Source organism: Gopherus evgoodei, chromosome 4 (genome assembly GCF_007399415.2).
Source record: "Gopherus evgoodei ecotype Sinaloan lineage chromosome 4, rGopEvg1_v1.p, whole genome shotgun sequence".
Lineage (NCBI taxonomy): Eukaryota > Metazoa > Chordata > Testudines > Testudinidae > Gopherus > Gopherus evgoodei.
The window spans coordinates 89,613,370-89,637,247 of record NC_044325.1 but is presented as its reverse complement, the minus strand read 5'-3'; the positions used below and the strand labels follow the sequence as shown (position 1 = coordinate 89,637,247).

At 41.0% G+C, this 23,878-nt stretch overlaps 1 protein-coding gene across 1 annotated transcript in view; it reads right to left on the bottom strand.

The window, feature by feature from the left end:
• Window positions 1-962: 962 nt before the first annotated feature.
• The window catches only part of SLC6A5 (solute carrier family 6 member 5), a 67,812-nt gene continuing 44,896 nt past the window's right edge, over window positions 963-23,878 (bottom strand). Inside the window, exons 13-18 of the mRNA XM_030562123.1 lie at window positions 22,644-22,756; window positions 22,215-22,346; window positions 20,933-21,032; window positions 7,561-7,661; window positions 3,701-3,868; window positions 963-1,274 (exon numbers count right to left, since the gene is read on the bottom strand). Coding sequence (XP_030417983.1) covers window positions 1,119-1,274; window positions 3,701-3,868; window positions 7,561-7,661; window positions 20,933-21,032; window positions 22,215-22,346; window positions 22,644-22,756 — 770 coding nt within the window. The 3' untranslated portion in view covers window positions 963-1,118. The remainder of the gene's footprint in view (window positions 1,275-3,700; window positions 3,869-7,560; window positions 7,662-20,932; window positions 21,033-22,214; window positions 22,347-22,643; window positions 22,757-23,878) is intronic.

The window sequence follows — 23,878 nt, the reverse complement described above, 5'->3', positions numbered from 1 at the left end:
TTGTTATGTGGAAACTAGAATACATCTACTACTGTAAGAATATAAAATTAGGCACAAATTATATGATGGCTTCTTTACGGGAGATTTTAAACAAAAGTGAAGATAGCGAAGAAAACATGTTCAGAAAACTCGGATGAAGTGAATAAAACTGGGTTTGTACTTATGTGTGCAGTTTGCCAATGAAGTTTAGATACTCAGTGTAACTGAGGCATTTTTAATGAAAAAAAACATCAAATTATTAATAGGAATGCATGAAATTAATTAAAATAGTGATGCCCATCTGCCTCATTATGGTGCTATTTCAAACCAACTTTCAGACTCAAATACAATATTAGTCCTGATCTCAAATACATTTTGCATGTGCTTTTATTTTTCTCCTCAAAAGTGTTGAATGGCTCGTTAAGCTCTTCCTGTTTTGATGTCATGCATCCGATACCAGTGCTTGGTGTTTACTTGACTGAGTCAGAAAGCCTTGAAATAAGCTTCGGTATAATCAGTACTTATTTAATAGAAGGATTGTTTGCAGACTCTGCAGGCCACATTCTGCTATCAGGGTAAATGTAGAGTGACTCCATCAGGGCCAGCGGTGTCACTCTGGATTACCATCAATATTACAGAGGTCAGAATCTGGCCAAATGGGCCACAATATCCACTCAGTCCCTCTCATGCCATCCCAATGGTCAAACTCTCCTTTCAGTTACACTAATAAGGAATTCTCAGTCTCATGTCAAAGGGGTTGCAATAGAATTGGCCCTAAATGGGCTGAAACCATTTCCCTATATAAATGGTTAAACTCAACAATCATTCCTGTTGGGCTGTGCATGACCTTTTTTTATTTTATTTTTTAAAAGAGGTTTGACCAGTTTCACAATGTCATGTTAGTATTTCACAGTGGAAATAATAGGTCATGGGCACCACTAAAAAACAAAACAAAAAACAAACTACAACAAAAAAACAGTACTTAAAGTGGCCGTCTAGTTCTTCACTACAGCATGCAACAATAAGTCCTACTTTCTAAGCAACCACTTTTAGCATCTGTGAAAAAGAACAAAGGAGACAAACTAATAAAAGAAAAATTAAAAAGGCTGTACACATTATTGCCGCCAATATAGGAATTACTAGCATTGGGTTCCAAATTCTAAATCTTTCACTGGCAGTTTAAGTCCAAGGGAGGAAGTTCCCAGTGGATCAATCATATTCTTGTAACGTTCACCACGGTGTTTAGCCAAAAATGGGCCCCAGTCAGGCTGTGGAGAGCAGACCAGCTTGAGCCTCTGTACAGTGTAGGAGAGAAAAAAAATCCCTTAAAATTATAGAGCAGAATTACAATTCAATGGAGGAAACTAGGTTACGCTGATCTGAAATAATTGACAATATCCTGCAAGGGGATATTAAAATGCTCTGCTGCTCAGTGTTTGTTTTGCACAAGTTTGCAAGATTAATAGATGATAAAATGCTCAGATTTTAATTATATATTCTCCCTCCATACCATATGAAGGGAACTCATAACCACTGCCACAGATTGCTAAACTCACTCACTAAAGGACGTGCTCAATTACTTTAGGCCAATCGGCTAAGCAGTGAGTAGCTGCATCAAAATAATTGGATTTTTGTTTAGCATATTTCCCAAAAGTATACAAATGACCAAAAAGTAATACATTGCTATGAGTGAGCAAAGATTTTAATTAGCTGATGACAAAATATATCATTTCAGTCTGTGCCCCCCCCCCAAAAAAGTAGCAGATTAACCTGGCAAAATTACCAACAATTAATATCTTGTTAATCTTTCCACTGATCTCTTTATTGAAGATATAATTTGGTTGGAGCATTTATATATAAAAAGGAAAGAAAACATATTTCTGATGGTTTAAGAGGGAACAATTATATGTTTATTACCTGTTAAAATGAATCAAGTCTCTATATCAGTTATTTTAATCTCTGCTTAATTACCAGTTTGCAACCTTTACCTCCCAAATCAACCATAATAAATTTATGCAGCAGACTCAATGGTTCAGGAAATACTGCACTAAAGCTGAAATAACTGCAGCTAAACCCTTCCCTCCTTTCACGCAGGATATGACTTTTTGCATTTCCTTGGGTGCACTGGTTAAAGGACACTAGGGAGCATGCCCTGCTCTCTGAGGCAATAAATAATCCCAGTGCCAAATGGATAAATTAGGAAACCAGAAGCAGAGTACTATTTCTCAGTGAGGGAAACTGGGCCGTGGCCTTTTAAAAAGGAGCACCAGTTTGTGTATTGCTATTTTCCAACTTAGGCCCACAGCTCTGATACTAGATCAGAGTTGGACAAAGGAAAACGAGTAAATTTAACTTCTTGCTTCACTTGTTGTGTGCTATGTTCTTTTTATAGCCTGATGCACTCCAGTGCCCTCTGCAGTCTGACAAGCCAGAGATGCATTCTATTGCCCGATGGGTTTTCCAGCACTGAACATCAAGCACCTTGGTTCTGTACAAAACAGAGGAAGATGTGGTCCTTGCCCTGTGGCATGGACAGTCTGACACATGGAGGGACCCAGAGGACATTTCTATTTTTTTCTCCTTTCCACAGCCTTGCTCTCTGTGGGTTTTGCAGAGGTGAGTTGCAAAGAGAGCTTTGGAAGGAGGAAAGTGGTGGTGCCTGTTGCTTTAGAATAAGGAGGGGGAATAGGGGATAGTATGAAAGAAAGCATGAAGAGGAGAGGGAAAGGCAACATGCAAAGAAGGGAGTAGCATGAAATGAATGCAGGTACATAGGCCAGGGCACAGTGAGTGTCAAGGGTGAGGATGAGAGCACTGAACTGATTCAAATAGTGGGAGAAAGCCAGTGAAGGGGTGATATGGTCTAAGTAGTTAGCATGGGAGATGGTTTTAGCCATATCATTGTGAAAGGATCAGAGGGGAGTAAGATGGGAAATTGGAATGCAAGTGAAGGGGAGGTTGTGGAAGCCAAGATGGGAGGCAGCCAGAGAATGGCTAAGCGTATTAACCAGAGGTGCTATAGGGAATTTTTAAGAGAAAGAGAATCAGCAGCACCCTGAATTGTAGGAGGGAGGAATAAAAAACAAACTCGAAACACAGCAGTCATAAGTCTGTGTGACAGGGAAGGTTAGGGTGTTTTCAACGCAATGAAGAAGCAAAGAGGTTTAAGTGGAAAGTTAAAGAGTTCATTTTCACCATTTGTAGCTTGAGCTGCGAGCAGGACATTCAGGGGGATGTGTCCAGATGATACCTAGTGTCTGATGTCTTCTAAGGACTGATGCTCTCTGTTGCATGATTCTCTATAGAGCGATCTAATCTGATGCCTTCTAGTGTCTGAAACTTTCTAGGGCCTGAAACGCCTTATGGCTCTCTAGTACCTGCTGCTTTCTAATTCCATTCTGCTTCCAAAAGAGGCAGATCTGAGTCAAAAAGCAGAAAGACCAGCAAGTAAGTCATCTGCAACTGTCACTGTTTTAGGGCCTAATCCTGTGAGGGTCTGAGCTCCTTCAATCTCACAGGATCAAGCCTATAGTGATTTAGGTGAATTTTATTCAGGAAGAGGGGAGCAGTAGGTGTGCATTTCAACCAGCTGCATTTTGTACTGCAATAAAAAAGTTTTCTAATAAACAATCAACAATTCCCAACACCTGAATCAGTGTAAATTATAGAAAATAATCTTCTGTGACTATATTTTTAAGAGGGTGGGATGTTCAAGAATTACCTCAATAAATTTGCCAGGTGCTAGGTGCATTTTTATCACAAACATAATAGGGATCCAAATAACAGAGCAGGCCAGCATCAGCCACCCAAGGACCATCGACCAGCCTGGATAATGGTAAGCTCCATAGGTCATTGGTTCCCATTGGTAAAAACTGAAGCAAAGAATAAACTGAAAACAAAGAAAATATATTTTAATAAGCAACACACACGTACACAGTCTGATTTACATGCACACTTTCAGTAAACACAAGTATAATCAGAGATGTTTGCACACACACATGAGAGAAAGAGAGAGAGAGAGAAACTATGTTATAATGACGCTTCTGGAAGTTTAAGGCCACATTCTGATCTCAGTTTCACCAGTGTAAAGCCAGCACAATTCCACTGAAATCAATGGATTTACTTTAGGTTTACACCGTCGGAATTAAGATTAGAATCTTGTCCCTAGGGTAATAAGCTTTATTACATAGTCTATTGGCAGTGTTTCCTAATATAATTATGTTAAGTTACTCCATTTCACTTACTGTATAAATAGCAATGCATCTGCTTACATTTGTGCATAATTCAGTAACTTTTGTAAACTGCATATGTGCCCAATAATTGCACACAAGATTTATAGCAATATAGCTATGTGAAGGCACGTACAAAAATGGTCAGTTTTATTTCTGGAGATATGAAGTAATTTAAACTCTAATCTCAAGCCATTCAAATACATCAAATATTAGTATTACAGAAGACCACAGTAGGAAGAGATACTACTTTGTTTTCTGTGCTCTTTTCCTATTGCATAATGATTGTATCATGACTGATCAATATAAAATCATTTACTACTACAGATGTTGTATTTTCCCTTTCTTGTAATTCAGTTGAAACATATGGGCTTGAGCTGGCCTCATGGTTTGTGTGGTAAGAGACCATAGAGGAGACCAAGATTCAATTCCTGGTCCTAGTCCTTGACTGCTATCAGTTCTTAAGTCTTAGTTTAGCTCAGCAGTCAACCAGAAGTTTTAGAATCACAGACAGGTTCTCTCATTCCAGTGCCAATGTTTATCAGATGTCAAGAAAATACAACACTGTGGCCAAATTCAAAATTCACATCTCAGGCTACACAAGCCATGGATCCCCTATTTTGACTATAGCAATGGAAAATGTTGCTTTACTGATTTTAAAATTCAGAGCCTTTGTGTAATTTTTTAATCAAATGCAGATCTAAAATTATAGCAAAGAATAAAAGGGAATTAGTGATAATATGATCCACATTTTTGGTATGGAGTTATAAAACTAAAAAATATAATTTTTAATAGGAATATATAAGAAAATTAACACCATACAAGATAATCTTGACAGCAGCAGAAAAATTATATGGCTTTTGCCCCCAAAAATATCATCTTACTTTTCATTAGAGATATCACAACCAAACTACTAGCATACAGTGCCACTTACTGGCACTGTGAAGCATTGCTTTTAATAACTGACTAGCTAACCTTCTTTTGCTCCAGTGTTAGAAAGAAAAAGAAAAAGTCTACTTTCAGTTTATGGTGCCCTGTATGGTGTTTGTGCAATTCAGAAACTGTTCAATAGAACTAAATTTGTTTGGCACAATGACATAGAACAGAGCATTTGTTATTGGTCCTGCTAAGTGCCAATCCTAACACTAGGTAAGAAATAGTTATGCCCCCACTTTCACTGCTGGAGAAAGATGTGTGTATTCCCACTACCACCACAGGAGAACTGGATCACACACTGAGGCCCCAATTAAATAATTCACTTAACTAAGTGCTTAATTTTAAGCACATGCTTAAGTCCATCCCTATTCAGTATCGCATTGGGTTGGTGCCTATGGAGGTATTTTAAAAATTGAAATAAAACAAAACACTTAAGCATGTGCTTAGCTTTTACACATTTAATATCTATTTATATATAATCATAGAACTGGAAGGGACCTCGAGCGATCATCTAGTCCAGTCCCCTGCACTCAAGGCAGGACTAAGTATTATCTAGAGTCTGACCATCTCTGACAACAGGTGTTTGCCCAACCCACTCTTAAAAATCTCCAATCAGGGCCGGCTTTAGGAAGTGCAGGGCCCAATTCGAACAGTTTCGACGGGGCCCCAGCAGGGATGACTAAAAAAAAAACCAAACCAAACCAACAACAAAAAACACCTGTAGAAAAACAAGTGGGGCTTTTATTCACCGGGCAGTGGTCTGAGTCTTCGGTGGCACTTCGGCGGTGGGTCCTTCACTCACTCCAGGTCTTTGGCGGCACTGAAGGACTCCCCGCCGAAGTGCTGCCGAAGACCCAGAGCAAGCGAAGGACCCGCCGCCGAAGTGCCGCTGGAGACCCGAAGCGCCGCCAGGTGAGGAAAAATTAAAAAGGTGCCTCTAGTCAGGGAAGGGATTCTCACTGGGTGCGGGGCCCTCTTAGGCACGGGGCCCGATTTGGGGGAATTGGGGGAATTGGCCTAAAGCCGGCCCTGTCCCCAATGATAGAGATTTTACAACCTTCCTAGGCAATTTATTCCAGTGCTTAACCACTCTGGCAGTTAAGAAGTTTTTCCTAATGTCCAACCTAAACCAGCCCATTGCTCCTTGTCCTATCCTCAGAGGTTAAGAAGAACAATTTTTCTCCCTCCTCCTTATAATAACCTTTTATGTACTTGAAAACTTATGTCCCCTCTCAGTCTTCTCTTCTCCAAACTAAACAAACCCAATTTTTTCAATCTTCACTCAGAGGTCATGTTTTCTAGACCTTTAATCATTCTTGTTGCTCTTCTCTGGACTTTCTCCAATTTGTCCACATCTTTCCTGAAATGTGGCGCCCAGAACTGGACACAATACTCCAGTTGAGGCTTAATCAGCATGGAGTGGAACAGAAAAATTGCTTCTCGTGTCTTGCTTACAATACTCCTGCTCATACATCCCAGAATGAGGTTTGCTTTTTTAGCAACAGGGTTACACTATTGACTTGTATTTAGCTTGTGATCCACTATGACCCCAGATCCTTTTCCTCAGTACTCCATCCTAGGCAGTCATTTCCCATTTTGTATATGTGAAACTGACTGTTCCTTCCTAAGTGGAGTACTTTGCATTTGTCCTCATTGAATTTCATCCTATTTACTTCAAGTCATTTCTCCAGTTTGTCCAAATCATTTTAAATTTTAATCCTATCCTCCAAAGCACTTGCAGCTCCTCCCAACTTGGTATCGTCTGCAAACTTTTTATAAGTGTACTCTCTACACCAGTATCTAAATCACTGATGAAGATATTGAACAGAACCAGACCCAGAAAACCGATCCCTGCGGGACCCCGCTCATTATGCCCTTCCAGCATGACTGTGAACCACTAATAACTACTCTCTGGGAATGATTTTCCAACCAGTTATGCACCCACCTTATAGTAGCTAAATCTTGGTTGTATTTCCCTAGTTTGTTTATGAGAAGGTCATGCGAGAGAGTATCAAAAGCCTTACTAAAGTTTATTTCCATGGGTATTACACATGTGCTTAGGTACTTTGCGGAATCTGGACTTACAGGATCAGCTCAAGTCCTAACACACCCGAAATTCCTCTAGAAGTCAATGGATGAGAATACTGTAGAATTATACACACACACACACACACACACACACACACACACACGCATATAGGTATGTGTAGGTATGTGTGCACACATATGTATATATACACAAACACGTACACACATACATATGTGTACATGTGCACACATGATTTATATATATATATATATATATATATATATATATATATTTGAGCTATAGTTGTCTTTGGGAAAGAGCAGGTTTCATAAACAAACAAACAAAATCTGATTGAACAGGACACATTCAGAAACTTCTTTGCCTTACAGTTAAAATAGTTGGGGTCACAAACGCCCAACAGATTCTCCAGAATTTACTTGGCTGGAATCCAATCATCATCTCTATATCTTCACAAAATCTTTGCAAGCCTGTAAATAACAAATGCAAATACAGTTAGGGGTGAGAGACTGGCTGCAGTCTGCAAAACAACTATTGTGATCTCCCTTGTGTCTAATTATGGTAACAAACTCTCTGACTAGTCAATTCAAAATTTCAATAGATGTTCTAACTATACAGTATGGTGGGAGAATACTGCATAGAACACAATTCTAATAAGTTATTTACTCCCTAAAAATTACAGCAATTTGAAATTGTATATACAGATCAAGTATATAGTATGTTTCAAAAATAATTTTTAATGTAATGACACACAAAATCCCTTTTGTTGGCTAGCTGCAAATCTATAATGTTGTCTGAAATTTCTATATTTATTTTTTTCTCCCCCCCCCAACACACACACACACCTTTGAGGATAACCTTTGTTAATTGCTTCATCCACCACCTGACAACTGTAAAAAAATAATAAACTTAATTTACACCATGATCTCAAACACTGCATACAGGGGGCCTGATTCAGATCTCATGTTGTGCTTGTGAGGCAGACAGGCCTGTATATAAAAAGTGAAAGTTAAAATTGTGACTTTTTTAGAGGCAAAGATTTTTGTCATGACCAAGTTCAAGTGTGACCTTTCATCCAAACATTGTGTGTTAAAAAGGCTGTTCAAAGTTGAGCCACTGAATACCAAAATATAAGAGAACAACAAGGAGTCTGGTGGCACCTTAGAGACTAACAGAAAACAACTTCTTAAAAACAATACTTTAAATTTTAACAGTAGGAACAAATCTATTAGTCTTTCAGGTGCCACTGGACTCGTTGTTTTGGTGGATATAGACAAACACAGCTAACCCCCTGATACTTGACAAAATATAAGAGAGAGATTTATAAGTATCTGTCTGAAAACAGGAACTGTTCCTTTATGTGCATGACTGAGTGAATGCATGATTGATGCTTTCCTTTGATTTCAGTGTCAACTTTTTGCTATTTTTGCATTTAATTATATTTGAGTTGGGACTTATGTAAGATGGTTGAGATGATGTCAGTGGATTGCCCCTCTACCTCAAATGTCTTGAACTATCAACACAGACCCATTAATTATCTGATTAATATGATGATTTAGTTCTAACCCACTACATTTTAATTTGATTTGTTTAGACTGGAAAAATGAGTGGTTCAGGTGTTTCTTCTGCAGCAGTCAGAGTTCAGACCTAAGAAGTGTCAGGACAGATAACAGAGACAATTCTGTGATGCCCTTAGCAGTCCACAGAACTGGACATATAGTCCTCTCATAACTGGCACTCAAACAAAGATTCTATTAATTTTTGGAGGCAAACTGGCTAAATATTGATCATTTCTTTCAATAAGCAACATGGGTTCCAGAACCTTTGAGGGCCAGGGATGGATACCAGCTAGTCAAGGTAAAGGTTGACCAAATCTCCTTAAATCTATACTCGCACACTGGTGTTAATATGTTGTCTTCAGTGTAATTACTATTGATTTACACTGTGGAAAGTGAGATCAAAATTAGACTGACTACATTAAAACCATAAGGCATATCCTCAGCTAGTGTAAATTGTCATCACTCCATTGATCTGAAGTAAATGACAATCTGCATCCTAAGGAAGCCAGTTCTCCTCATTTGTTACACCAGTTCTTTATATGCAGTAAAGTGCCTTCTATCTAATTTGTATTGAGCAAGATAATCTGCTGTGGTAAATTGGCATAACTCCCATTTCCCGGTTTCTGCTTAGCGGTGCTAAACCAATTTATACCATCTGAGGATCTGGCACTCATTGACTTGTCACTACTATTTGGCACACCTGTTTACCACCAAGGGTTCCCACACTGGCGGGTAGTAAATCAATCAATCTATCAGGGATCAATTTATTGCATTTTGTCTAGATGCGATAAATCGATCCGTGAATCGACGCCCGTACTCCACCTCGGCAGGAGAAGTAAGCAGCGTCGACAGGGGAGCTGCGGCAGTTGACTCACCACCATGAGGACAGCTAGGTAAGTTGAACTAAGATACTTCGACTTCAGCTACACCAACAGCATAGTTGAAGTTACATATCTTAGATTGATCCCCCCCTCCCCACATTGTAGACCAGCCCTACATAGATTGCCTGTGTTCAGTAACAGATATTTTCTAATGGAAACCCATATCTCATTAGAACATTGCCACATCTGTTAATTATTCATCCAAAGGGAACAAAAAAAAAACACATCCCACCACAAAACAAAACTAAATGTGCCATTTTTTGTCCTTCTCAGAGTGACAGAAAGTGAGAAAATTTGAGCCCAAGGCTAAATTTTCTGCTATGATGTGTATTTGTGTATGATGTATATGATGTGCCTCTCTCATTTAAATTATATAAACTTAACATTTCTCCTTACTTGTACTTCTACAGCAGTTTATACAATTTGCATGATGTGGAGAGGGGGATTGAGTCTAAAATGGTAGAGGAAAAAGAAAGGGGTAAGATTACAAGAAAAAGCAACATTGCTGGCTGTTCACTCCTGTTGCCCTTATATAACCAGCCATGTGAATGTGTTGAATGCATGGGTAGATGATGCCCATGCTTTAATGGCCTAATCCAATTTCCTTTGAAGTCAATGGAAGATGTTTCTATTGACATCAGTTGGAGTAGACTCAAGGTGTCCTGCTCTTAGAAACTTGTGCAGAGGGATAGTCCAGGCCTTAACATTTCCACAGCACGAGTAGTAGTAGTTTGGTGTACAGTATCTTCTGATTCCCCCTGAAAAAAAGGTACCAGTCCAGATAGTGCTAAGAAGTTCCTCACAAAGCAATGCCTGGATCAGACAGAAGGAGCAGAAATATGAGCAGCATAAGGTGGCTTGCAGGGGTAATACCAGATGAGACCAGGGCTTATGTCATGCCATCATACTCCTGAATGCCTTTCCAATGCTTTTTTTAGGGGGGAGGGGGAGAGCCAGAATCAGGGGTGGCTTTAGGGTTTTTGCCACCCCAAGCAGGCTGCCTTTGGAGGTTTGCCTGCAGAGAGCCCGCTGGTCCTGTGGCTACTGCCAAAGCCGCGGGACCAGCGGACCCTCCGCAGGCAAGCCGCCGAGGGCAGCCTGCCTGCCCCCTCGCGGCGCTGGCAGAGCACTCCCAGCAGCTTGCCGCCCCAAGCACGAGCTTGGCGTGCTGGGGCCTGGAGCCACCCCTGGCCAGAACATCTGATACCTCTGGTACTATCTCTTGGCACTTCTTCTTTTAGGACTTGAGCATTAGATATGAAAAGACATAAAACCCCATTCATGGTAAAGTATAAGGGGGAGGAATGAAGTAGAAGAGAAAAATGGTATTGAAGAAAAGTTATATTTAGAGAAAAACACAAATTTACAAAGGATGAAAGTATATAAAATTTGTCCGATTTCCCTTGGACTATGAAAGCAAGAAAAATAAGCTCTCTCTGGGCTGGTCTACACTACGGGGGGAAATCGATCTTAGATATGCAACTTCAGCTACGTGAATGAGGTAGCTGAAGTCGAAGTATCTAAGATCGAATTACTCACCATCCTCACGGCGTGGGATCGATGTCCACAGCTCCCCCTGTCGATTCTGCAACTCCATTCGGGTTGGTGGTGTTACGGAATCGATATAAGCGCGTTCGGGGATCGATATATCGAGTCTCATCTAGACACGATATATCGATCCCCGAGCAATCGATTGCTACCCGCCGATATGGCGGGTAGTGAAGAGGTACCCTCTGCTTTCCCTAGCTCCTGATGGTTAATGCCCCCCTCCTCACATGACCACTTCTGTTCTTCATTTTGTTTCTACGGTTATTAAGAGCAATTTTAGTTCACCATTTTAGTGTGACTTTTCCAGTGATTCTCTTACAGAACTACAGAACCACAAAGTAGCTATATAATCTTACTTTCATAGTAGCCACAGGGATTATTCACTTGCTTATATATCTTGCTGAACAGGAGCCTTAAGTGGGAGTTGTACTTATGTAACAGTGTATTTGGCCCTCATTGTTTTATACTGATATCTACTTGCAAGTCTAGTAGAGCTGAATGAACAATTTGCAGCAAGCAATTCAGATATGCATTTTAGCCCCTTTCTCTTGTCAAAACTGCCTGTGACTCCAACCCCAACATGTCTGAAGCCCTTCTATAAAACTTACTTCAGCCTCTTGATCGCTCAGAAACATCCTGCTGCAAATATTGCTTCAAGCATTCGATACCAGCAATTCAGAAGTCAAGCACAGTACACTGGACGCACAAGTCACATAGTATGTTTCTCTTCCTTGATCGGATGATCATATATATTAGTATCAAGTATCCCATAAGGAAAGGAAGGATATTCTAAGGAACTGGACACTGGACTGGGACTCAGGAGACAAGGGTTCAATTCCCAGCTCAACCACACACTTCTTGTGTGACATTGGGCAAGTCACAACCTGCCCTCGTCTCAGTTCCCCATCCCTAAAATGTGGCAATTTCCTTACACCTAGGAGTGTTGTAAGGAAAAAATCCATTGATAAGTATGAGATGCTCAGATACTAGGATGAGGAGGGCCATGTAAATATCTAGATGCAGATAGAAATGTTCACAATTACATTTCAAAATTTATTTTCTACAAATATCCCGAGGCAGTTGTGTTGATGAACATTTCCGAGATTAAACATCTTTGCCATGCTCTTGCCAAGAAACAAAGACAAAGAGCATCAAAAGAATTCATTTAAAACTTCAAGAGCATAGTTTTCTGCAGTGTTTCACCCAGCTCTGGCATCTTTGTGTGTTCCAAAATACACCGATGGGGATTATGCAGATGATTCAATTAACGAGTGAAGCCCTAAACTGCTCCTTACCAATCATGCAGCCATAATCTAAACAAGTGGAGAATAAATGTCTGTGCAGGGCATGTGGAATCAAGGCTTTGATTGGATTATGTAGCACAAGTACTAATGAAAAACAAGTGACTGCAAGGAAATAACCAAGCATGGCTTTCTTTTTTTTAATTTAAAAAACTTGAGTTCAGCAAGCAGAATGTGTAACAAGAGCTGAAGACAGATTTATTTCATCATCAAAAGCTCCTGCCTGGTACAATGCCAGACTGCTTGGTATGAAGGGTACAAGTATGTGGAGAAAGGTGTCACTGGAGTGTAAAACTAGCAATTGTCTGGAGTTCAAAAATGCATCATGCCAATTTAAAGCGCTGTTAGAATAAATACACAAATGAAGATGTAGTTCCCACCTCTGCCAGTGCAAATTGTGGACACTGCACCCTACTCCTGTGAGGAGTCCTTATAAAGCCAGTCTCACTGAAGTCAAGGAGACTAGTTGAGGGAGTAGAAATATAGATATGAGTAAACTATGATTTTAAATTGAGTTGGGATATTAGCATGAGCAATAAGCCCAAAACATATGACCAAAAAGAGTAAAATCACGAGAAAGAATAACTGTTGTGTTAAACTTGTAAAGACCCTTCAAAATACCAGTGTGACCTCATTTAAGCTTTGAGCTAAAGTAATAGAAATAGAACACAGTTAATTGGGTACCAGTTGCAGTAAACAATTGGCTAGATAAAAAACTCCTTCAATCTGGCCTTAGCTAAGGTCCAATAACTGGCAATGACATCACTTGGTTAAAAAGATATAAAAAAGAAAACTTTTTTAAAGGGCTCCTTGTTAATACCTGCCTGACCATGTTGGAAGTAACCCATGTCGGGCTAAGCACACTTGGGGTTAACCCATATTTTGATGAAATGCTTATAAATGTTTTGTTACCGTTTAGTAGCAGTAAATTGCTTAATATTTAGGCTTTTAAAGACATGTTTAGAGCAATAGTATAAATATTATTTCGCCTTTGGATTTAATAAAGGAATGTATATTTAAATTAGTGTCGTGGTAATACCCTGCATAAATAACACCATCAAGAAAATGTAAGATATAAAAGGCCCTTTATTTTTAGTGCTAACAAAAGCCAGGGTCTCTAAGCTTTGACACTTGACTAATTTCAGAAGCTAATATTTACTATATTGTACATCAGTATCATCTATTATTATTAACAACAATAATAATTACTACAACATCAATATTGTACTCAGAGGAGGGTCAGGAGAAGTAGATTTGACCTAACAGATCTTTTCCATTTCTAATTATTCTAAACTAAGATGCTGCATAAAACCTAGTTCTCCTTTGCATAAGTGCTTATCTATGCTATAAGTATGTTAGTAGAAATGATTCAAAATCATGAGCAAAATGACAATTCTAAATTCTTTTGGCTTAGCAGTTTGGAGGCCAGGTGCCAGATTGAGCCAGTGCTCATTGTAGGGTGACCAGATGTCCTGATTTTACAGGGACAGTCCTGATTTTTGAGTCTTTTTCTTATACAGGCTCCTATTACCCCCGACCCTCTGTTCTGATTTTTCGCACTTGCTGTCTGGTCACCCTAGCTCATTGGTACATGTAACAGGGCGTGCCTCTCCACCTGTCTTTTTTCCTGCAGACAGTGCACCAACTCCAGCAGGTGTGTACTCAGTGACCTTTTATTTCAACTTTCCTTCATCAGTACTATTGGAGTCCCCATGGAACAGTCTGTTTACAGTAGCTACAGTGCTTTTGGCCCCCCTCCTCAGGATCTGAGGGGAATAGAGGTTTTCCTTCCATGAGGCCTATGTGTGACTGGCTCAACTATTTTGTGTTCCCCTACCCCACCCCACCCCCAGCACTTTCTTTCTGTGCCTCGTTATCAGACTTGTGCTGATTATTTATCCCACTCAGCCCACCAGCCCGATTAGATAATCACACCAATCAGCTTCCTCTAGGGAACTAATTAGCATCTAAGTCATCACAGTGCAGGCTTACCTGTTCACTCCCTGAACTGTCACACACCTAGTCCCTCTTGCCTCCCAGCCAGGTTTTGTTTCCCCTGTACCCTCCTTTCTTTAAGAGAGGTGCTGGACTCCTTCTGCTCATTCTTGCCCCCAGGGTGGCTGTTCATCTTTCACACACAGAAGTCACACTTGAAGTTGGGGGTCACCCCATAACTGTTTCTGCACCACTGGCAGCCTGTTTCCTCACTCTCTTTTCCCTTTCTTTTTTTGGTTTGGGGCAGGACCTGTTGCTGTCCCTTCTTTTTCTCCTCCACTAGGGACTCTGATTCCACCAGCCCCAGGAACTGTTCCTGGGATTCCTCTTCCCGCTGTTCTGGCAATGAGGTTCCCTGGAACTATTTCATCTGCAAGCTAAGGGTTGTATTTTCCACTATCCCTTGTTCAAAGCTGTCTTTTCCCTCCCTTCATTTCTCCAGGGAAGTCCTGCTTTCCTCCTGTCTTGTGTCCAGGGTTCTCTGATTTTTCTCTGTCAAGTCCTTTGCTCCATTCCTTGTTAGTTTTGTTTCCTCCTGCGAGGGCCTCTGGACACATTTTCCTCTTATAAGGGAAGAGGCTCCAGTTTGTCCCTATAGTGACTGGATGAGGCAGCCCATCTTCCACGCTACCCACTTCAACCTCTCCTTAGCCTCTAGGGGGATTTCTGCCATTGGGCAGAGTCTCTTCTTGCTGTGGATATATTCTAGTTTCAGGATCCCACTTGGCAGCATCCAATCCCACCAAATCTCTCCAGATGAGTGTGAATCCTGAGACAGTGCCCACCAGCCTCCCCACCCCCAATATCTCCTCCCCACTTTTACAGGGATTGCAGGTGTTTTATTTTTCTGCCCATCTCCAATAGTTTTAGACCATCCACAAAATCTTGAACACCCACATTCCATAATCAGGTAGCCCCATTTCATATGTCCCAGCCACCCACACTGGTAGCAAACTACCCCCCAGCTACCCACAGGAGTTCCCCTCATCTCCTCCTTTTCCCTTTCATTCATCCTGGGCATGGCCCCCTTCTTTCTGAGTTCAGTTCCTGAAATGTGTGGAATTCTTTTCTGGGAAAGTCTGTGTTCACAAGCTCTTCTACAAGTTTACCGCTTCTTCCAGGGTCATCGGCTGGTACCTCCAGATGCGAATGCGTGCACTGTCAGGAAGGCTCTGGTGAAATTGTTCCAATATCATCATGCCTTATTTCCCCTGCACTTCAGCCCTCAGCTGATATGTTGCCCAGTCTGATAAATTTTGCATGAATGTCTTGGGTCACACGCTTCCAGTTCATCTAGTGTCCCAAAATTTCAGAGGTATTTTTCAACCAAAAGGTCAACCCTGTCCAGGTTGGCTGCTTTTATCCTATCATAGACTAAGGCCTGTTCCTCACTCAGGGCCATATAGCCTGCCTTCCCTGCACAAATAGGGTGCCACACAGAAGGCCCACAATCCCTTATCCCATCCAGCTCCAATTGCTACCCTCTCAAAAGTTAATAAAAACACATTGAGGTATTCTGCTGGGCCCATCTTACACAGGCTTACCCCACGTCCAACTGCTGTTCCCTGACGCTTGCCTCACCAGACCCTATATCAATTCTGCTGCCCCTGCACCTGTTACTTTATGAACTCTTGCAGACAATTCTGCTGCTCAACCTGCCATGCAAGGAGGGATTGTCATTCCACGTGTAGGGTTTCTGGAACAAATGCATAACTTTCTGCATCTCTTTTTTCGCTCCACCAACCATTGTAAGGTCTGCTCCATTACCAGAATGCTAACTCCTGGCACCAGCTTCCCCCATCTGGTCCTCTGTCCCCACCAATGGGAACATCATGATCCCAGACAAGCCCCCATACATAACAGGAAATCCATCTCCTCCTGTCTTCTTCCCTGCAAAAACTCCACCAACTCCATTAGGTGTTTACTCAGTGACCTTTTATTGCAACTTCCCTCCTCTAGTACTACTACAGTCCCAGAGCAACTATCTATTTACAACATCTACAGTGATTTGGCCCTCTCAGGACCTGAGGTCTCTGTGTGAACTGAGCTCAATTAGTCTCGTTCCACTTTTTCTTCCCCCACTGGCACTTCCTTCCTTTGACTATCTCAGACTTGGACTGATGGGCTAACTGGATCTTTAACCCACCCAGCCCACCAGCCTGATTATTTATTCGCCCCAATCAGCTTCCTCTGGAGGAATTAATTAGCATCTAAAGTGTTCAGAGTGCCATCTCACTGATCACTCCTTGCACTCTGTCACAGTACCCCACATCTGTTGGCCCATCACTTTCTGCAGACATCCACATGGGCCTTTGTCATAAACAGATAGTTAAGGGTTAATGTCTTTTATCTGTAAAGGGTTAACAAGCTCAGTGAACCTGGCTGACACCTGACCAAAGGACCAATCGGAGGACAAGATACTTTCAAATCTTGGTGGAGGGAAGTCTTTGTTTGTGCTGGGTTTTTTTGTTCTTTGTTCTCTCTTGGAGCTAAGAGGGGCCAGATGTGCAACCAGATCTTTCTCCAACTTTTTGAAATAGTCTCTCATGTTCAAAATAGTAAGTACTAGATAGAAGGCGGATTAGTCTTTATGGTTGTTTTCTTTATTTGCAAATGTGTATTTTGCTGGAAGGATATTTTACCTCTGTTTGCTATAACTTGTATCTTAGGCTAGCGGGGAGGGAATCCCTCTATCTATATAAGCTGAAGACCCTGTAAACATTTTCCATCTTGATTTTACAGAGATAATTTTTATTTTTTCTTTCTTTAATTAAAAGCTTTCTTTTTTCAGAAACTGATTGATTTTTTTCCTTGTGTAAGACTCAAGGGGATTGGGTCTGGACTCACCAGGGAGTGGTGGGAGGAGAAAGCGGGGAGAAGATTAATTCCTCTCTGTTTTAGGATCCAAAGAGTTTGGATCAGTGTACCTCTCAGGGAAAGTCTGGGAGGGGGAAGAAGGGGGAATGGTTTATTTCTCTCTGTTTTAAGACCCAAGGGATTTGGGTCTTGGGTCCCCCAGGGAAGATTTTGGAGAGACAGGGAGTGCACCAGACACTGGGATTTCTGGTTGGTGGCAGCGCTATCAGATCTAAGCTAGGAATTAAGCTTAGAAGGGTACATGCAGGTCCCCACTTTCTGGACGCTAAAGTTCAAAGTGGGAATAATACCTTGACAGCCTTGATCCTGCAACCAACTTCATGCGGGCAGATTTGCTTGTGAAGAGCCCACTTAGAGATCCATGAGAGCACACAGAGGCCCCATTGTGGAGCCAGATGACTGAAAGTGAAGAAAATGCTGAGCACCTAAAAACCATGCAAGCCCATCATTTTGTTAATTAACCTAAAGAGTGCTGTGGATACTGCTCTCAGCAAAGTATTGAGATCTTTAAAACTTTAGGAGCTTAAAGTTGGGCATCCCAAAATTGTAACACCCCAAAATTAAAGGCCTCTATTGAACATGTGGGCCTAAGTGACTTGCCCACAGTCACAGTGGAGCCTTAGAAAGACACAAGCCTTTTCCTCCCACACACTATTGCTAACACTGGCACAGCAACCACGAAAGCACTAGTGTAGACAGTGTCAGCATCCCAAGGGTGCTTTTAGCACAGGGCTGTTGCAAACCTGCTGTGATCAAATGTACACAATATGGCTAAGAACACCAACTGCCATCTGCAGCCCAAGCTGCACTAGCGCTCCCTCTGTTGCTACAACTCTCAGAGCTGGCGCAAGGCATAAGCAGACTAAGCAATTGCTTGGGCCCCGAGCAGCTTCAGGGAGCCCCTTATTCTATTTTTTTTAGTATGTATTGTGTGCAGGGGACCCCCAAAAATATTCCTGCTTAAGGCCTCCAGTGGCTAGCACCACCTGTGACAACTGCTGCAGCTATACTGACATTAGTAATGGTGAAAAACTGTACAGAAAAAACAGCCAGACACAGCCAGGAAGTCTGTAGTAGAGCCAGCAATAAAACTCTGGTCCTGACCCTCAGTTCTGTGCTTTGCCCACACAACCCTCCGATAGCCCATGAGGCTGCTGCTTTACTAGAATTTGTTCTTTTTTTCTGTTAGATTCCTTTTATGTGTTTCCATAAAAATAAAATCCACCACAAAGTGGCAATACAAATCTTATAAACAGGCATCACTGTTGAGCTTCTCAAGAGAAATCATGTGGGAACTCAATTCATCTTCCAATAAGTCAAACGGGGAATGTAATGAAAGAGTCCTGTCATTTTAATGCTTTCTTTTGGCACAGAGCAATATGCAATCACTCCATTTCATAAACAACATCTGGCACTGTGTTTTGCACTGTTTTAGCACCTATTGCCAACAGGCTCAGCCAAAAAAAAAAAGGGGAGTTCAGCTATTCCTCCACATTCCACTATTTTAACTAGCATGCTGTTGGAGAAGGGCAAAGGTAAAAGCTGCTCACCTCTTCTGCCTCAAATTATAAACGTCTCTTTATAATGCTCACCCTGTTTGACTCTGGGTTATTTAGCAGTCAACTCTTCCCTTGGACTTAGATGGATGCATCAGTAGTTTCCATTGACTTCAACAGGAGCTGACTTCAATAGGAATTATTCATGAGCAGACAAGGGCAAAAACTTAGTTCTGAAAAATATTTGGCCTCTTTCAAAATTAGGAGTTAATTAAGAGTGGTGAAGAGAGAAGAACTGATGTGTTGCAACATGTCTGGAAAAAGAGTGCAGGGTGCTCTCTATCAATATAAAATGTGGAAATGTACAATAGTTTGCACATGTAATGCATTGCTATTTTATCTGAGGATCTGCATGTGCTTTACAAATGTTGGTTGAGTCTCACTGCATCCCAAAGGGGCAGAGAGGTATTACCATTGCCTTCCCACATGTAAACTGAGGCAGCTCGTTTAGGAGCCAGGAGCAGAAACCAGGTATCCCGCCACCACTGCCCTCACCCCTCTCTCCTCCCCCATGACCTGTCCTTTAGATTTCACTTCAGGGAATCTTGCCAAGCTTCAGATCTGAGTATCTTTAGGATAGTTATTTGGATGCCAAGCTGGTAACCATTACCAATATTATCTGGTATTTTTGTTCTACCTAAGTGTGTTGATTTATTATAATTCTGAATCATCTCTAATTAAAAAGCATAAATGTTGTGGGCATGGGAGCAAAGAGGATTTTGATCAAATAAAATCCAACAGCCGGAAGCTCTCCTTTAACATTTCACATTGTATAGCTGGGTAACATTTCCCATTCATTGAGCTAACTTCTGCCCTAACTTACCCCTACACAAACCCACTCCACCCGGGTCCATGAACTCAGAAAATTCAGCTCCACACATTTTAATGACGTAACAAGATTTATATAATCAGAGGCACAGACTGATGGCAAAGGCTAACTTTAACCCCTGCCATGCCCATCCCTCAACGACACTACCACCATTTTAACTAGCATGCTGTTGTAGAAGATAATAGGTAAAACTGGCTTAATAGCCCCAGTTACACCACTTTTGCCCCAATCTCTCCTTCTTTTCATATCCTTTACATAACTTTCACCCCTCAGCAACAAGTTGGCATTCTACAGTTACCACAAGGTCAATGTGCTTTGAAACGAGCTCAGCTTTGAGCAATCCATTTACAGATGGACCCAAGTGCCTGGGCACATCACACTGCAGGAGCAGGGTCTAAAAATGAAACATTGTGTGTGCCCAAGGTTTCTCTTCACTAGAAAATGAGAAGGTTACCTACTACCAACTGACATAAAATTAGATACAATTCATCCCTGTCTGCACTGACTGCAGAACTGTGCTTCTCATCATGACCCCTCAGTGTCACGTTCTCATTTTCTAATGAAGACATGTCACCAAGTATCTCCAGGAGAATGTTAAGATTGAAGGCAGGAGTTGTCTTTTGCAAAGGGAGAACTTCGCATTTCCTTGTACCATTGTTGGACAGTGCCTCTTTCCAAGAATGGGTCTCCTGAAAATGTCACTCCTAAACAGTTTCTAGGGCCAGGATCCTCAGCTGGTATAAACTGATGTAGCTTCATTAATATCAAGAGAACTACACTGACTTACACCAGCTGAGGATCTTACCCATTGTTTAATTTATTGCATATTTTAAACAACTTCTCAGTATTCATCCAATACAAGGATTGGATAAATGTATAACAATGATAATCATAATTAACCACTTGCTGAAATGACCAGCACACTGTTGGTCCTATAGAAACAGTAATCACCTGAATATATAAGTTTAGAGGATTGCTCTGGTAAGGAAGCATCACTGAATCACTGTCATTTAAAATAATGTTTCTAAATCTCTTTTTCTTGTTTGCTAATATTGCATTGCACTGCTGAGGAGATTCAAAGTTAAACTTTCATGCGCTGCCACTTCCTTTATTTCTTATTTCATCATGTACCGTAAACATCCCTTTCGCCATATCCGTCTCTAAATGCTATCCAACAATAATACTGATTTCTTACCATATATATATGAAATCCCAACAAGCTCAAAGATGGCAATGATGACAAGAGAGTAAGAAGCTGCGTAAGTGTCCACAAGCTGTAACATGTACAGTCCACCCTAGAGTTAAAAAAAGGCAATTACCTATGGCACACACATGCTATATATTGTATCTGTCTTTACTATATACTATTCCCACTCTCTGCATAACAAAGTGTGGACCAATTGAATAAAGAGCTTTTCACCTCTAATTTGCTGGTTTGAATCCATCCCAAGGTCAGTAGTGCCAGAAGGTGTTAGCAGCTTTTCAGTAACTTATGTGAAATGTATGGGTGAGTGTGTTCTCAGTTCAGCTCCCAGTTGATAGAGACTCATATTGCAAAATATCACCACAACTGACACCCTCTTTCTTGGCAATCTCAACAGACAGGGCAAGGAATGTGTCACACACACACACACAGCTCAGCCAGGGCTGAGGTGGGTGGCAGGGCAAGGAAGCTTCCACAACTGTTGTCCATCCTGCATCTGTCCTGTGTCTATTGCTGCCTTACAGCACCTTATATCAGCAGCAAATTAATTTTTAATGTACAGTTTTCATTTACATATATTTACACACACACACACACACACACACACACACACACACACACACACACACACACACAACCTATGGCCTGAGGTACTGCAGCAACCCAGCATGTACTGGCTGTATGCTGTATACACTACAGGACAATTTAGATTTCTTTCCAAAATTTTGATTGGAACTATTTTTGTATCCCTCCACCTGTAAGGAAAGGTGCTTTAGGCTATGTCTACACTGCCAGTATAGCTATGTCATTCAGGGGTATAAAAATGTGTTAGGTCTGACTAACATAGCTATGACAGCACAAGTCCCTAGAGTAGACTCAGCTATACCAGCAAAACCATGTTTTTACCAGTAAAGCTTGATTCATTTGTGGGGGTGGATTTTACTATACCAGTACAAAACTGTGCTTTGTAGATGTAGCTGTGTCCACATTAGGAGCACTTTGCTGGCATAGTATACTAGTATTCCTATACTGGTAAAGTGCTCCCAGTGTAGACATGGCCTTAGTACCCATGAGTCCCAGTTTACAGGGTATAGAAGGAGATAATCTCTGAAAAGAATCTTAAAACAAAATTAACAGTTCTTAAAATCCAGTATCTCTGGCTATTCCAGAGTCAGAAGGCATGGGCCATTGGGAAACTCGGACATAACCATTATCCCATAGGAGAGAGGAATCGAAGGACAAGTCACAGTGGTGCTCAAAGACAATATTTTACCTGAGTGATCATAGGAAATCCCATGATGAAAAAGGAAATGCAGCAAACAAGAGTGAACAGTGGTTTGTGGGTACGCAAGTACTTGGGAAACTCATCTGAAACGGAGGTCACAATCGTCTCAATAGTGGCAAACTGGGATCACAGAAAAACAAAACATTAATAATAATCTAGCCTTTATACAAAATATGATATGATCGAGAAATAGACTACATGATAAATTCATTGTGTACGTGATTGTGCTCAGCACCTATTATTTTAAACATTAACTATGAAAATTCAAAGCTTCCCTATGAATTAAGTATTATTGTCCTCAGTTTGTTTCTCTCTTCTCAAAGAGGTTTAGTAACAGGCCACATAGGAAGTAGTATGTAACATCATCCTAAAGACAGAAGTGATGGAGCAAGAGGAAAGGTGAAAAAAGCAGTTTACCATAGTGTCCAATCCAAGAGTTAGAAGCATCAAAAAGAATATTATAGCCCAGAACGGAGAGAGAGGAAGCCTTGTTAAGGCTTCAGGATAAACCACAAAGGCAATGCCAGGACCTAGAAATGACAAAAAAGGAAATGATTGTGGTATCTTGAGCGACAACAATTATTTTTAGGAAGGAAAATATCAGGGAGCCAGAAAGAGCTAAGTTTCATGAAACAATACAATGCTACTTTGTTTTAGTTTACAATTAAGGCCCAGACTCTGCTTCCCTTAGTCCACGGTGTGAAGTCTTACCTATTGCAAAGTAAGTGTAGCAGAATTTGGCCCTGGGTGGCTACTATTCTATTGCTTTTGTGTCCTATTCTTGAATAATGGATTTCAGCATGTTATATATAATATACAGTACATAATTTTCAAGTTGCAGGATGTTTAAGCTGGATATTACACACTTCAGACAAATTTAGTTTCAAATCAGACAAAATCAGACCAGGGAAATTCAGTTGTAACTTTCTTTCATAATCTGAAATTAATTTCCCACCATCAACAATCTCTAGACAAGGGGAGAGTGCATATACCATGGGTCAGATTCTAAGAGAGATTGTCTTATGGTCTATACTACTCACATTTGCCTGGCCTTCTGCAGATGCAGCTGGAAACAATGAGTGGAAACAGGAAGGAAAACGAACACCATGTGACTAGCCATTTCTTTGAGGGCCATATGAGCATTCTGCAGATAACAGTTTGGGAACCGCTGCACTAGAAGCCATGCTGTTGGCAGGGAGATGGACTAGTGATCGAACTAAACTTTTCCATCTCTAACACCTATGATTCCATGCTTCATGCTGTCAATTCTTTCGCCAAGCTTGCTGTCATATTCCATACTTTCAGTCTGGCAAATGTTTCATCTGTTCCAGTGTAATTTAAACAGCGCACCTTGAAGTTATTTCTGGAGGCTGCAGTATCATTTATTTGAATCAGGATAGTGCTTAAAATAAAAAGATTGATTAATGGAAGCATTAATCCTAAAAACACTGGCATTTCCCATTATATGTGAGGTTTTAGGAAGACAGAGTAAAATAAGAAAGGGAGGGAGCATGGAATCATCACATGAGAATGGGTGAGATAGCATGTAAAAGAGAATGTGAGCGCTCAGAAGACGGAATACAAGAGAATGAATACATGAAAGATACAAGATGGAAATATACAATAACACCTCCCCCCACGGATTCATTGGC